Source organism: Diabrotica virgifera, chromosome 2, assembly GCF_917563875.1.
Source record: "Diabrotica virgifera virgifera chromosome 2, PGI_DIABVI_V3a".
NCBI lineage: Eukaryota > Metazoa > Arthropoda > Insecta > Coleoptera > Chrysomelidae > Diabrotica > Diabrotica virgifera.
This window is the reverse complement of record NC_065444.1, coordinates 224,979,076-224,995,326: the sequence shown is the minus strand read 5'-3', so window position 1 is coordinate 224,995,326 and position 16,251 is coordinate 224,979,076. Positions and strand designations below refer to the sequence as shown.

Genomic DNA, 16,251 nt, shown 5'->3' with positions numbered 1-16,251 from the left:
TATTTAAACAATGTTCCGGACCTTTTTGAGTGGGAGGATAACTCAAATATTATTATTTAAGCTATTTTCAAGCAATTTCTGCAAAAAAATTTGAGTCACCTCTCAACGTCCAAATGTACTAATATTTTTACAGATGCGCCCTGGTCTAAATGCGGTTAGTTTCTTCGGAATTTATAGTTGCAAATATGCACTGTAGATAAGAGCGGGTAACTTAGATGGCATTAGATGGAACCTGGATATAGCTGTATAGAACAGAAATCTACACTATATAGGGTGAGGCAGATAACTGGCCTATTAGAAATATCTCGAGAACTAAAGGCAACAGAATCAGGAAAATTGGAACGTAGGGATTTTGAAAGATGATCTATTAAATGAAAATATTTTCATCTCTTCGCAACTTCCGGTTATACCGGAAGTTGCTTATAACTTCGTTTTTTTTAAATGGGACACCCTGTATATTTTTACATTTTTGGATTCTCCTTAATATCTTCTTTCTTAAAATATGAAGTTTTGTAATATTATACAGGGTATTTTAAAAGATATTTACGTTTTTTTTATTAATTTCGTAGCAACATTGACACCCTGTAGAATTGTAACAGTTTGACATTAAAAACTCTGCTTACGTTCAAGTGATTTTTAATATAGTCTACTATTGTTAAGAATCATTAGGAGAGCTAATTTTTAAATTTTAGTATACAGGGTTGGTCGAAACTCGGAATGAATATTTTCTGAGTTTTCTTAAATGGGACACCCTGTATTTTAGTACTGTAATGAAATGATATTTCATGGTACTTTTTTATTTTATAAGTATTCCCTATACCTAATTGCTTTAATTTGTGAGCTATTGGTGATTCAAGCTAAACATTAATTGCAACAAAAAATACGTAAAATTTTATTAGGTTGGCCGTGAAAAAATTCAATCACAAATAATTTTTCAGAAATGAATACATATTAATCCAGACTAATCCTTAAAATTACCAATAATGGTTTAGCTGTCAAAATACCTGCGTAGTTAAGATTGTTGGTGCGATTAACAATTAAGCACAAATTAAAGCAGTTAGGTATAGGGAATGCTTAAGAAATAAAAAAGTACCATAAAATATCATTTCATTACAATACTAAAATACAGGGTGTTCCATTTAAGAAAACTCAGAAAATACTCATTCCGAGTTTCGACCAACCCTGTATACTAAAAATAAAAATTTAGCTATACTAATGATTCTTAACAATAGTAGACTATATTAAAAATCATTTGAACGTAAGTAGAGTTTTATATGTCAAACTACTACATTTCTACAGGGTGTGAATGTTGCTACGAAATTAATACAAAAACGTAATTATCTTTTAAAATACCCTGTATAACATTACAAAATTTCATATTTTAAAAAAGAAGACATCGAAGAAAATCCAAAAATGTAAAAATATACAGGGTGTCCCATTTAAAAAAACGAAGTTATAAGCAACTTCCGGTATAACCGGAAGTAGCAAATAGATGAAAATATTTTCATTAAATAGATGACCCTTCAAAACCCCTTAATTCAAATTTTCATGATTCTGTTGCCTTTAGTTCTCGAGATATTTCTAATAGGCCCTTTATTTGCCTCACCCTGTATAGCTGTATAGAAATCTACAGAAGGCACTGAAAACAATAGCACTGGAGTACCCAATGGAAAATAGCGATAAATCAAGAGAATACTCAAGAGGTTATCTTCAAAAAGATAAGGAAGAACTCAGAAGAACAGCTACCAGTGCAAAACAGGCCCATCTAATGGCAAAACGAAGCTAAATATCTAGGGGTCAAATGGTACAGTGCAGCGACAGTGCAGAAAACAGAAACGATCAGAGCCGCAATAAGAGAACTCACAGGAAGAAAAAAATTAGCTATGGAAACAAAATTAAGACTGATAAACAGTACAAGATACAAGCGGCACACAACTGTCTTAAAAAAGCTGCAAATGTGCTAAGATGCGTTGCTGATTGTTTCTGTTTAGAGACCTAAAACAAACACGGGTTATGCATATGATGGAAGAAAAACCCAAAACAAATATAGCTGAGCTATAAGACCACACAAACCAAAGATATTAAGGTATGATGTGTACCATAGATGGAAACACAGAAGACAAAAACAGGAAGCAATACAGTTCGATGATAAGTCACTAGAGATAGCGGGACTAAAGCACATACAAGATATAGTTCGGGGTAGTTTATCATGCGGGAGTCCTTGTACTCCCAGGGCTTGTACATGACAAGAATTCTGCTGATTTGAAGCCTCTATAGCGCATAAGCGTACTATCGGTGGTAAAGGACGGTCTGGAGTGGTTCCTGATTGGACGACTAATCCCCCTCGTCCCCAATGAATTGTAGTACTCGAATGTCATCCTTGAGATTGTGCAAGTCTAAGGGTTTGCTCACTACGGAGACCAAAGGATGCTATCCTAGCCTAGAGCATGGTATCGTACTCTTCATATTCGTGAATTCTCGCATTTAAAATAAGGTATTTTTTCTTCTTTATTTTCTAATAGATAGTACACTCCTACTATCCTAGGTTTTAAGTCCTAGTACTCCTAGTAGTCCTTTTTATTAAGATGCTCATAAATTTATGTAGTATATTTTTTGTATTAGGTATACAGTGATGAGCGTGTTAATAACCGGCAAAATAGCTCAAAAGATGGAAAACATAATACATTGCGAAACAAAAAGAGACGAAACTAGTGGAGGTGGAAATTATCGTTATAAACGTCTAAAATAACATTAAATTACATAGTTTCCCACCTTTAGACGTATCACAGGAGTATGGCAACTGTCACTGTGACAGTAGAATTTTATAAAATACTCCTGTCACAGACGTCTAAAGGTGGGAAACTATGTAATGTAATGTTAATTAATACGTTTATAACGATAATTTCCGCCTCCACTAGTTTCATCTCTTTTTGTTTCGCAATGTATTATGTTTTCCATCTTTTGAGCTATTTTGCCAGTTATTAGCGTGCTTATCACTGTATACTTAGTAGATGTTGGATCATGTTCGTGTCCGACTATGGCGACGTCATCGTTAGATTTTATTTAAACGTAAAGAAGCAATATCAAAAACACAAAAGAAAAAAAGAACCATAATTCCTAGGAACAATCAATCACAAGGCGATAGATACCAAAATTCGTAGTATTGACCAAACCTTCCCTAATATCATTAATGTACTTTATATTACCTTTGCCATTGCGAACAAGGTGTTCTTTCTTTAAAGCAAATCACTTGAACGACGTTGAAAAATATGGCTCCGATTGTGTTGGCGTTTTCGGTATTAGCAGTTTGAAGACATTTTCTGAAACTTGCATCACAGTCGCAGTGAGACCTTAAAATAATAACGAATATTTAAGTAAATTTATATGTATTTAAAGCCAAATATATGACGCAAGAGCAATATTCAGCAAACCTTCCATGCATGAATCAGTATCAATAGGATCCTACAACGTTGTTTCAGCATATACCAGCATCGTCAGAGACTCGGGATGATGCAAATTCATACCCAGAACGACCGAAGAATGTGTCTTATAATTAAAATGTCTCTTATACAAGAATACCGTCCACTCTAATGGCCATAAACGAAACACGATTCGATAAAGTCGATTTCTTTATACAGTGCACTGAAATAAGTGATACCCCCCTTTATTAACTTATTTATTTTTAGCACATAAGCAAAACGCTCAGAGAGGTCAACTTTTAAAATAATTATAGTATATTATAGCATCAATGTTTCGAACTTTACGCGATCCTTCTTCAGGCGACAGGCATAACTTCGATTTTTTTTAATGGAAAAGTACATCATGTGACACCTCATTTAAAAGCTTTTGAAATACTAATTACAAAAATGTATATTACTTTAATCCTTTTTGAGAGAGTAGGCGCACAATTTCGGTCGAATTATTTTTAAATGCATTCAGTTTTTTTGAATCCTGAGAAAACTAATAAGTATTTTTGAAAAATTTAAACTCAGATGAAATATTACAGCATTATCGATGGTCGAAAGTTCCTGAGAACTTCTATAATGTTTATTTTAATAAGTCACAGAGGTGAAAAAATAGAAAATTTAGTCTAATTTTTAATTTCAAATATATCATTCAAACTTTTTTTATTCTAAGGGACTCTTTGCCTTTGGTAATAAAGTAATCTTTCATTCTGCGTTTAAATTTTTTTAAAATACTTATTAGTTTTCTCAAGATTCGAAAAAAAATTAATGCGTTTAAAAAAGAATTCAACCGAAATTTTGCGCCTACGCTCTAAAAATGGATTAAAGTAATATACATTTTTGTAATCTGTATTTGAAAAGCTTTTAAATAAGGTGTCACATTATGTACTTTCCCATTAAAAAAATCAAATTTATGCCTGTTACCTGAAGAGGGATCGCGTTAAGTTCGAAACTTTGATGCTATAATATACTACGATTATTTTAAAAATCGACCTGTCGTTTTGCTTATGTGTTAAAAATAAATAAGTTAATAAGGGGGTAACACTTATTCCAGCGCACTGTATGTGACAATACCAGTCAGGGTATTTGGCTCCGAATTCCATCATACTGTATCAATTTACTTGATATTTCCCATGTAAGTAGGAAATAGCTCAATAAACAAAGCCTACCCTATATACTATGGCGCTCTTATCTTGTGGTGGTTCCCACCCCTTCTTGGGGGTGGAAAATTTTTTGGTCAAAATAACCACGGAAGTGGCTAGAGAACCTAATTTTGTTTGGTTCTCTATTTGGTTCACTGTTTGACTCTGTTTGGTAATGGGTGTTCTATATATATATTTTTAAAACTCAATACTTTTTGAATTATTCGCGGTTGAAAATTGGCCACTTTCATTGAGAAATAACACATTTTCGGACGGTTTTTGCGAATACCTTAAAAATTATGCATCTAACCAAAAAACTGTATAAAACATTTTTGTACCTTATGAAAAATCAAAGAGATTCATTTCTTCATGAATCTTCTAGTTATAATACAAAAAAGATATGATAGGCGAAAAAATATTGTTTTTGTGCATGCTCAAAATCGATGTATTCAACTTAAAATATCAGAGAAATGGTCGATTTTAGGGGTATAATGGTCTTTTCAATCACTATTAAATGTCAGTTACATTCAAACTAAGCGAGAAATACTACAAAAAAATTAACGACTAATATATTTTAAGGAAAAATGAAAAGTATGTTTTAACCCCTTATCCACCAGAATTTAAATGTTTTCCTTCTACAAAACTTTTTACTAAAGTGTTATTTCTATATTTAAAAAGTTGGGCGGGTTTAAAATGAATGGTTTTTGAAAACAAAATAAGATCAAATTATAGAGCACATTTTTAAATTTTCTTAAAAATCTTCCTTTTTCTCCATGCAACTCGAAAATGATAAGAGATATGAAAACAGGATACAGTACACCGTACACCACCACAAATGTAGGGTTTTTTCAGATAACAATTTTGTTTTTTCTTTCATTACTGTTTTCAAAAGAGTTATCAAAAAAAAATATGAAACAGTTTTTGCTTAGAATTAGGTTCTCTAACCGTATTCGTGGTTATTTTGACCAAAAAATTTTCCACCCCCGAGAAGGGGTGGGAACCACTTCCAAGATAAAAGCGCACATCGGCATAGGATAGACTTTGAATTACGAGATAAGTTACGAGTATTCAGATTTGATTACAGGACAGGAAAACAATTCGAATTTTAGTTCCTGAATCTTTTGACTAACTATTCATAGATGGTGCTAGTTGCATCTTTGGTAATTATTTTAATAATTACACCGAAGAGATGAAAATATTTGATCCCAGTTCAGTGTACGTGTTACAGTTCAAGTTGATTCTCAGTTAGAGTTGACTATTCCTAGTTCGAGTCAACTCCAACTAAAACGAGCAGTAAAAGTTGATTTGAAAAATTTAATTCAACTTTTACTAGTTGGAGTTGACTATTCCTGGATCGATTCAGTAAATGTTGATTATACGAGTATAATCTCACCAAGTATACGGCTGTCCCAAGTAGAAACACTGTAAGCGCCAATTCGAAAAATGTTCACCAGAGTAGAAAACGTAAAGGACTTTTCAAATTTCTGTTTTGTTTGAAATAAAAGTGAACACACATTAATTTAACAAAAAATACTCTTGTTTTTTAGTAAATATTTTTATGTCTGCATTTTATTTCCCGACTAGGTTTTGAACACATACAGTGTTTCTATTTGGCAAACCTGAAAATATAGCCCAAAATATCCCACGTTTTAAAGACATTAAGTACTACAAATGATACTTTATTCAAGTTCCTTTAACAAATATATAACAAATTACAACAATTTAATGGTCAATGTCTAAGTCATGTAATTGCTATTATCCAGAGTTATGAAAAAACTTGTCCACTAGTGTCTCAGAGACTGACCAAGTACGCCAAAACGACCTTTGACACCGTTTTCAGAGATCAAAGAAATAAGTTTCTCTATTATTTCTGAATAAATATACAAATTATATTAAATTCTCTATATAAACAAATAATTATATTTATTATGCATTTTTTAATAAAAAATTTCCGTTTATTGTTATAACTTTGTTATATATAATATTTATAATATATATTAGATTAAGGTTTAGTTTTACAGCTTGTAGTTTTTTTATTTATTTGGGCTATTATAAAGTTATCTTACTCAAAATTCAGCATAGAGTTACAAGTGAAAAATCGACTAAATTCTGTAACTTTTACAATGTTTTGGCACTCATTTTGCAGCACCTGTAGTCTAATTATTGGTCAAGGTTTACCAAACATCATTTTGTACGTTTTTTTAAAAGACCAAAATGCATTTTGTAAATATGATCTATATTTTTTAGTTTATGAATTATAATAACTTAAACAATTAAATTGTTTATAATAAATTATCGTCACTTCCGACGCAAATGCAAGTTTGAAATTCGAATTCAGCAGGTCAAAATACCGGGTGTCCACTTATATTTTCCCCCATTTTAACTGCCTATAACTTCTAAACGGTTCAAGATAGAAATATGCGGTTTTCGCTGAAATATTTATTTTAGTAAAAGTTTTGTCTGAATGGATTGAATTTTTTATATCGCTTTCAAATACGAAATAAAAAATGGCGGATTTTTGAAAAAAAAACTTTGTTGACTTTTTTTTTTAATGGAACACCCAGTACATTTTCTTGTAAATTGAAAGAAAGGTCATTTACCTATCCAGCGATATAAAGTTTTTCAAAATCGGTTCTCAAATCACTGAGTAATTAATTTTTAAAATGAGGGGTGCAACTTGGATATCACATACCTAAATAACATAACTGAGTAAAATGATATTATGTTATGTGATTTCCACATTGCATCTCTCATTTTAAAAATTAATTGCTCAGTCATTTGGCAACCAATTTTAAAATTTTTTATATCGGTGGATAGGTAAATGACCGTTTTTTCAAGACACAAAAAAATATACTGGGTGTTTTAATAAAAAAAGTTAACAACGTTCTTTTTTTCAAAAATCCGCCATTTCTTATTTAAAAGCGATATGAAAAATGGGCATTTCCTAAAAACTTGAAAAAACGGTCATTTATCTATCCAGAGATATAAAATATTTTAAGATCAGTTGTCAAATGACTGAGCAATTAATTTTTAAAATGAGAGATGCAATGTGAAAATCACATAACTTGCTTAGTTATGTTATTTAGGTATGTGATATCCACGTTGCACCTCTCATTTTAAAAATTAATTACTCAGTGATTTGACAACCGATTTTGAAAAACTTTATATCGCTAGATAGGTGAATGATCTTTCTTTCAATTTACAAAAGAATATACTGGGTGTTCCATTAAAAAAAGTCAACAAAGTTCTTTTCAAAAATCCGCCATTTTTTATTTCGTATTTGAAAGCGATATAAAAAATTCCATCCATTCAGACAAAACTTTTACTAAAATAAAACATTTCAGTGAAAACTGCATATTTCTATCTTGAGCCGTTTAGAAGTTATAGGCAGTTAAAATGGGGGAAAATGTAAGTGGACACCCGGTATATAAGGATACACGTATAAAAAAACATTAATATAAACGTGTAGTTTGATTGACCACGAAACAGTCACGGTCCTAATAAAGTTTTTTATTATCTGTAAACAATATCTTACCTTTGAGTATGGATGATTCTCACGAGTCATTTTTGTTCTGATTTCACATGTTTATTATTAACTGAATTATTCGATTTTAATTCATATTTAATAATAATTAATAGGTAACATCCCGTTGAATTTTAAAAACATATTTTAAATAATTTATGCAATAAACTTAAATAATTTATACACGACAAATTTCTACTGCACTTATCACAATAACCATTAATAACTAAAAAACAACTAAAAATTGCTTTAGGGATATCAATGGTCTTGGCGAATGCAAAATGTAAATCCTATGATTCCCATGGTAAATCACTGTAAATCACAAAAACCAAGTAAAAACACTGTATATCCCGTATTTACAGTGTTTATACTTGGAGATATGGATATAATGTGTTTTAAATTGGTGAAGTAAAGATTGAATGTGATATATTGTGTTTCATAGCAATGTTAAATTGTGGTTCTACTCATTTTTTTATTTTTTTCTTCCTTGGTAAATGGTAGATAACAACACCCTAAATCCAAAAATGCAATAAAAGCGATTTTGAAAAAATTGGATATACAGTGTTTTTACTTGGGGCAGCCGAATAATCTCACGTGCTTTTTTGATGACTGCGTCTCTTTGTTTTGACCGTTTCAACTACTTATTATGATTTGCAAATATAGGCCAGTAAATGAAGCTGAAAAATGGCAAAACCTCGCAATTTTTTCGTCCAGCATCGATTTGTACAACAATTTTGGGATTAGGCTCATTTTACCCTCTAGTTCATTTTCTATATTGATCCGTTGTACGCTTTTGGTTTTTTAAGGGAGATAACTACCTCTAATTGAAAAAAAATTATAAAATAGCATTTTAATCTTTAATATGGTCAACATTTGGTTTTATTAGTTAAATAATGATTGTTTTATGCTTTAGGATATAATATTATAATATTTCAACACTTAAAACCACCCTTGTTGGAGCTAATATGTATTTTATCTTTAAACTCCAATTTTTCTAAATTTTAAATATTTAGGTCAAACTTCTTGGGCGATAATACATGTAGAGTCCACTGGAATAAGTGTTACCACCCCCCCTTACTAACTTATTTATTTTTAGCACATAAGAAAAACGCTCGGACAGGTGGATTTTTAAAATAATCATAGTATATTATAGCGTTATCATTGTTTCGAACTTTACGCGGTCCCTCTTCAGGTGACAGTAATACCTTTAATTTTTTTAAATGGGAAAGTACATTATGTGACACCTCATTTAAAAGTTTTTGAAAGACTTATTACAAAAATATATAATACTTTAATCCTTTTTGAGACCGTAGGCGCAAAATTTCGGTCAAATTATTTTAATTGTATTCATTTTTTTTCGAATCCTGAGAAAACTAATAAGTATTTTTGAAAAATTTAAACGCAAAATGAAATATTACAGTATTATCTAGGGTCAAAAGTCCCTGATAACTTCAATATTGATTATTTTAACAAGTCACAGGAGTGAAAAAAAAAGAAAATTTAATCGGATTTTTAATTTCAAATATATCATTCAAAAGAAATTTTTGTTTATTCTAAGGGACTTTCAGCCCTCGGTAATAACGTAATCTTTTATTCTGAAATTTTTCAAAAATACTTATTAGTTTTCTCAGGATTAGAAAAAAATTAATGCGTTTAAAAAAATTCAATCAAAATTTTGCGCCTACGCTCTTAAAAAGGATTAAAGTATTATACATTTTTGTAATCAGTATTTCAAACGCTTTTAAATGAGCTATCACATGATCTACTTTCCCATTTAAAAAAATCAAAGTTTTGCCTGTCACCTGAAGAGAAATCGCGTAAAGTTCGAAACATTGATGTTATAATATATGTACATACTTTGATTATTTTAAAAATCGACCTGTCCGAGCGTTTTGCTTATGTGCTAGAAATAAATAAGTTATTAAGGGGGGGGGGTAACACTTATTCCAGCGCAATGTATAAAAAGAATTACAGAAGGCCAAAGATCAATTTTAATTAGGCGGGTAGTTAGAGGGTTGTTTTCACTGATTTTTTCGTAGAAAAAACTAGGTACATACCGACCTTATTTTGATCGTAAATCGCTAAATTTTTATGCTAGAAACTTTTTTTTGAAAGGTATATTTTTTTATACTTGAAAAAATATTCTTTTCCTCGAAAAATGCAAAGTTTTTCTGTTATTTGGCTTTGAATATTTCAAATTATGCATATGACGAAAAAAGCTAACCTTTAACATGCCGTATCTCAGTTTCTATTGGTTGTGGAAAAATTATAAAAAAAGGATTTTGTTTGTGTTTCTAAAAGATACAATTTTTAAAGCTACAGTTTTTTGATTAAATGTATATTTATATATGTATATATAAATGTATGCTTAAATATATACTTTCAACCGCGAATAACTCGAAAAATATTAGTTTTACGAAGAAAACGTAAGGAACATGTTTTTGATAGAATTACATTTTCCATCGATTTCCAATGTAATTAAAAATTCCCGCCCCCGAGATGGGGTGGCAACCACCCCTAAGGTTTTAGCGTAGATTGATGACTTAGAAAATGACCCTTGAGCTTTTCCCTACCTTTTGTGAAAATTTCAAGTAAATTCATGTTGGACGAAAAAATTTCGAACCAAAACGCTTCATTTCCTGGCTAGTCCAGGAAGCCACTGCGCATCCGCTAGGAAAAATATTCTAATTCGGATTTTTTGCACAATCTTACTCAAAAAGGACCCCTTTTAATAAATTTGCATGTTGCCAGGACCAAAAGTTGGTCAAAAATTTTTTAAACGTTTTTTTTTTGTTTTTTTCTTAAAATTATTTTTTTTGCATGGAACAAAATTTTTTTAGGTTTTTTGGATCATTCCAAACAGAAAAGGTCTTTAGTGACTTTTCTCTAAAGTTGATAGTTTTTGACATATAAGCGATTAAAAATTGAAAAATTGCGAAATCGGCCATTTTTAACCCTCAAAAACTATATGAAAAACTGAAAATTTGAATGTTACCAAGGTAGGTAGATATTTTTTAAACATCGATTGATGAAATCCCGAAGAGTTTTTTGCAATACAATATTTAAAACTCCTTTGTTTTTTTAATTGCCAATCAAGCGTCCGCGACACTATTTTCCACCGTTGCATGTGTATACAGTATGGTGCAAATGAAAGGAATAAATTCGTTATTTCGTAAACCGGTGACTTTAAGGAGAAATCCCAAAACCGGTCGGTTTTTATTTTTAAGTTATGATATTCAGGCATATATAGTATACAAGTGACGTCATCCATCTGGGCGTGATGACGTAATCGATGATTTTTTTAAATGAGAATATGGGTCGTGTGCTGGCTCATTTGAAAGGTTCTTCAATTCTCTATTCAGTAATATAAACATGTACATAAATATTTATACAGGGTGTCCAAAAAATTTTTATTAAATTAAATCATTTGGCAAATTGACAAAAAATTAAATTATTGGACACCTTGTATAAATAATTATGTAAATATTTATATTACTGAATAGAGAATTGCAGAACCTTTCAAATGAGCTAGCACACGACCCCTATTCTCATTTAAAAAAATCATCGATTACGTCATCACGCCCAGATGGATGACGTCACTACTATACCATATATGTCACAATATCAAAAATTAAAAATAAAAATCGACCTGTTTTGGGATTTTTCCTTAAAGTCGCCGGTTTACGAAATAACGAATTTATTCCTTTCATTTGCACCATACTGCATACACAATACACATGCAACGGTGGAAAATAGTGTCGCGCACGCTTGATTAGCAATTAAAAAACAAAGGAGTTTTGAATATTGTATTGCTAAAAACTCTTCGGGATTTTATCAATCGATGTTTAAAGAATATCTACCTACTTTTTTTTTTTTTTTTTTGAGTGAATTTGATGGCCTTGGCCGAGCCAATTAGCCAGACATTTTGTTATTTTAAAAACAAACAAATTTGATTTTTCAATCAGAGGAATTTTTTCTGTATTTCTAACTCTACCTACCTTGGCAATATTCAAATATTCCGTTTTTCACATAGTTTTTGAGGGTTAAAAATGGCTGATTTCGCAATTTTTCAATTTTTAATCGCTTATATGTCAAAAACTATCAACTTTAGAAAAAAGTCACTAAAGACCTTTTCTATTTGGAATGATACAAAAAACCTAAAAAAAATTTGTTCCGTGCAAAAAAAATAATTTTAAGAAAAAAACAAAAAAAACGTTTAAAAAATTTTTGACCAACTTTTGGTCCTGGCAACAAGAAAATTTGTTAAAAGGGGTCCTTTTTGAGTAAGATTGTGCAAAAATCCGAATTAGAATATTTTTCCTAGCGGATGCGCAGTGGCTTTCTGGACTAAGCCTAATATCCAATAACATTTAATTTCTAGAATCGGTTGTTTGTGTGAATCAACTTTTACTAAATGGCATTTAGACCAGTAAGGATCTGTGAAAAAACGTCTATTTTTGGATGTGAGAGGTGGCATTCCGATTTTTGCAGATAAAGTTAGGTGACACCTTCAGTAATAATAATTGACTTATGCTCCTTCTCAAATATGCCCGGAACATTAATAAAAAAATTAAAATATTTAACAATTTCGAAAAAAGTCGATTTTTTTCTGCTTTCTTTGCTTATAACCTTAAAACGATTCGTTTTGGAACAAAGTCGTAGAGAAATAAAATAAAGATAATTGAATTTTGTATGATATACGACTGGTCAAAAATGTCTTAATATTACCTTTTCTGCAATATAGCAATAAATACAAAATAAGGGGGCAAAATACGCCTGTTGTTATTCAATGTTTTTAACCACTTTGGTGTCACTTAAAACCTTAGTAATTCGCTTAGGAAATTATTTGTAACATACTTAAACCGTGTACCAAACTTCATTCTCGGGAGGAAAAGTAGCACTTTCCTCCCTTGTTATACAAATAGCTATTTAGCAATGCAAATAATTAAAACCGGTATAATTTGACTTAAACTTTCAAATGCTGTTAGCAGAATTGCTATTTTATTTTTTAATCAAAAGTTATTCGCGTTCAAAAATTGCAATTTTTCGATTTTTTGAAAGTTCCACTGCGTTTATCTCGAAAACTATGCATCCCACGAAAAAACTTGTAAGAACATTTTTTACTTAGAATTACCCAAGAAATACAAAAAAAATATATTATTTTGCGATAAATCGATGTTATGTAATTCCTTAAGTTCTTTGTTTATAACAATCTGATCGACATCCCGATCAACTGTTATCCAAAAAAATCGTGTTCTACGGGTCAAAAAATACATAAAAATCTTGGATAAGTCCATCTAAATAAAGGAGCCCGTAGCACACCCTCCTGGCCACAGCACTAATTTGTTTATAAGCCAAAAAATTGTTTATAATTTTAAAACATTGCTGAGGCTGCTTAAATAATCCGATTTCAATTCTGTAAAGTGTATTAGATAGGTGGAGTGCTTCTTTATATGTAGAAAAATTGACAAATCTTTGTATGTTCTAGTTTTTGTTGTGCAAGATTTTTAAAAATTTTAATTTTTTAAAAAAAGTTTAGATTGCAAAATTATTATTCAAAATCTAGTAAGTCAATTTTAATGAAATTTGGTGTACCGTTTTAGCACATTACAAAAATTTTCTAAGCGAATTAGGAAGGTTCCAAGTATAACCTAAGTGATGGAAAATCATTGAATAAAGACAGACTTGTTTTGCCCCCTTATTTTATATTTATTGCTATTCTGCAGCAAGCGTGATAAATTAAGAAATTTTTAACTAATCGCATCTGATAGAAAATTTAATTATCTTTGTTGTATTCCTATACGACTTTGTTCCAAAATGAATCGTTTTAAAGTTATAAGCAAAAAAATTAGAAAAAAAAAACGAAATTTTTTGAAATTTTTAAATATTTTATTTTTTTTTATTAATGTTCCGGGCATATTTGAGAAGGAGCATAAATCAATTATTATTAACGAAGTTATCACCTAACTTTATCCGTAAAAATCTGAATGCCACGTCTCACATCCACCTAAAAACAGATCCTTACTGGTTCAATTGGGAAGAGTATACTTTAACTAGTTGGAGTCTACTTTTACTAGTAACTGTTGAATAAAAATCTTCATTTTATATTTATAATCAACTTTTACTGAAACCAGCCGTTTGAGTTGACTCGAACTAGGAATAGTCAACTCCAACTGGATAATCAACTTGAACTGTAACATACGTATAAACATAGTAGATGCCCCGTCCTGTAATCAAATCTGAATCATCTTTACTTTGATTTCTGTTATTATTTATTAGTGTGATTACAGTTGGTGCATTTATTTTCTTAAATGTATTACCTTGTAAAAGGAGAATTGTTACAAATTCCTTGTTTACATTCACCTGGTGCCAACGATTTAGTACATAGATCATGCTCTCTACAACATATATCTTCTTTGTAAAGGAAGCCTATATCCGAATAATCGTTAGCTATAGTTCCTGAAAAGAAATATATTATACGTTATATTTTTTACATTTACAAAAAATCGTATTAGATTGACTAGACTAGACTGCATTAATTAATGCTAAATGCTTATGGTTGAAATATTAATTCATTATTAAAAAGTCTTTACATTAACCAGGTATGCTTATATCTGTAGCTGTAGGTATAAGCAAGAGTAGAGGTGTACAAGTTATTAGCCTGTAGCACCTATGCCTATCGATATGCATTCAAATAAAACAATGGTCATTTATGCAAATGGAAGCATTTATGCAAATCCAAAATAGGTATCCCAGATATCAGATTTTGTAGGCTTTGATCGCTTTATCAGGTCTTACGCTCGCGCCATTACCGCATAAGTACCTACTACTTTAAATATTGATTTTAGCAAAAAAATGAAAAAAATCAAAATTGTGTAGAATTTAATTCTCTCTATTTTTGTACATGTACATTTTTGTCAAAAAACTGATAATAAAAGAGATAATTTAATAATTATGCTCTGACTGTCACTATTTTCCGCCACAACTCGGAAAATATCGACCGCACGAAAATACTTATAACGAAATTATAGAAAATCACATTATCAATAATTTTAGTGCTTATACTTTTTGTCGAAAAGTTGAAAATGGCGAAGATATTGAGCAAAAACGGTTCTCGGTTAAAATCAAGAGGGCGGCTAACGCAACGGCGGAATTCAGTCGAGATTTTAAATTTACACTACTATTGACCCCTCCTAAAGACTAGAAAAATAAAATTTTGGGCAGCTCGTAATGCAAGGTCAAATACTATCCCGACTGGGCTGAATATTTTCAAGGTTATACTTCAGCAAAATAATGAGAGCAAGAGCGGGCAAAATATTGAGGAGGAATTGATTGCTTTGAAATTATTTTGCTGCTAAAACACGGAAAGTGTTCAACATTGATGTTATTTTCATAAGAAATATCAAAATTTACAAATTTACGAAAATCACATTTTTACGAAGTAGAATATCATCGGCTAGATGGCTGTGTGCAAAACTTTTATTGTAAGCCTGGTACACACGCAGATTGTGAAATAAGAACATCGTATTTATTTTTGGTAAACACAATAGTTAATAGTTCAATTAGTTCTTGTGTGAAATATTATTTGTCAACTTTATATTGTAACCTCTGGGTTAGAAAGAAGACTCAAACGAAGAAAACCATTTGAGTTAGCGTAAAAAAGTGTTAGTGTAAAAGCAGAGCATAGTGTTGTATTGTGTGTTAGTTTCAAAGTGCATACTTGTTAAAAAATATAAGAGGACACCATAGGGTTAAGATCTTAGGTTATGGCAATATTTAGTAATTTAAGTTAGAGAAAAACTGATAATTGGTCAACTGATGACCAGATTGCAGTAGTATAAACACAGCTTGTGTTTATATAAAAAAAATATTGTAACCTGTATTAGAAGTTAGTTTCAAAGAGTTCAAAAATTAAAGTACTATATATAGCCGGTCCGGAATAAGAATAACGTAACTGCAAAATTTGTCAATTCCTGTTTATTGCGTAATTAACTTCTAAAATATTGTATACAGATGATACACAAGCGACAGAATTGTAACTATGTGCTGAGCCACTACAGGGTAGTTGCGTCGTTATTGAAATACGTGCCATTTTAGACCTTGTTTCAGATGAAGAATGACG

At 30.7% G+C, this 16,251-nt stretch overlaps 1 protein-coding gene across 2 annotated transcripts in view; it reads right to left on the bottom strand.

The window, feature by feature from the left end:
• LOC114330014 (group 3 secretory phospholipase A2) overlaps nt 1-16,251 on the bottom strand; it is a 66,076-nt gene that overhangs the window by 7,324 nt on the left and 42,501 nt on the right. For both annotated transcript variants that reach the window (XM_028279308.2, XM_028279306.2), the window contains exons 5-6: nt 14,450-14,588; nt 3,207-3,350 (exon numbers count right to left, since the gene is read on the bottom strand). In XM_028279308.2, coding sequence (XP_028135109.1) covers nt 3,207-3,350; nt 14,450-14,588 — 283 coding nt within the window. The remainder of the gene's footprint in view (nt 1-3,206; nt 3,351-14,449; nt 14,589-16,251) is intronic.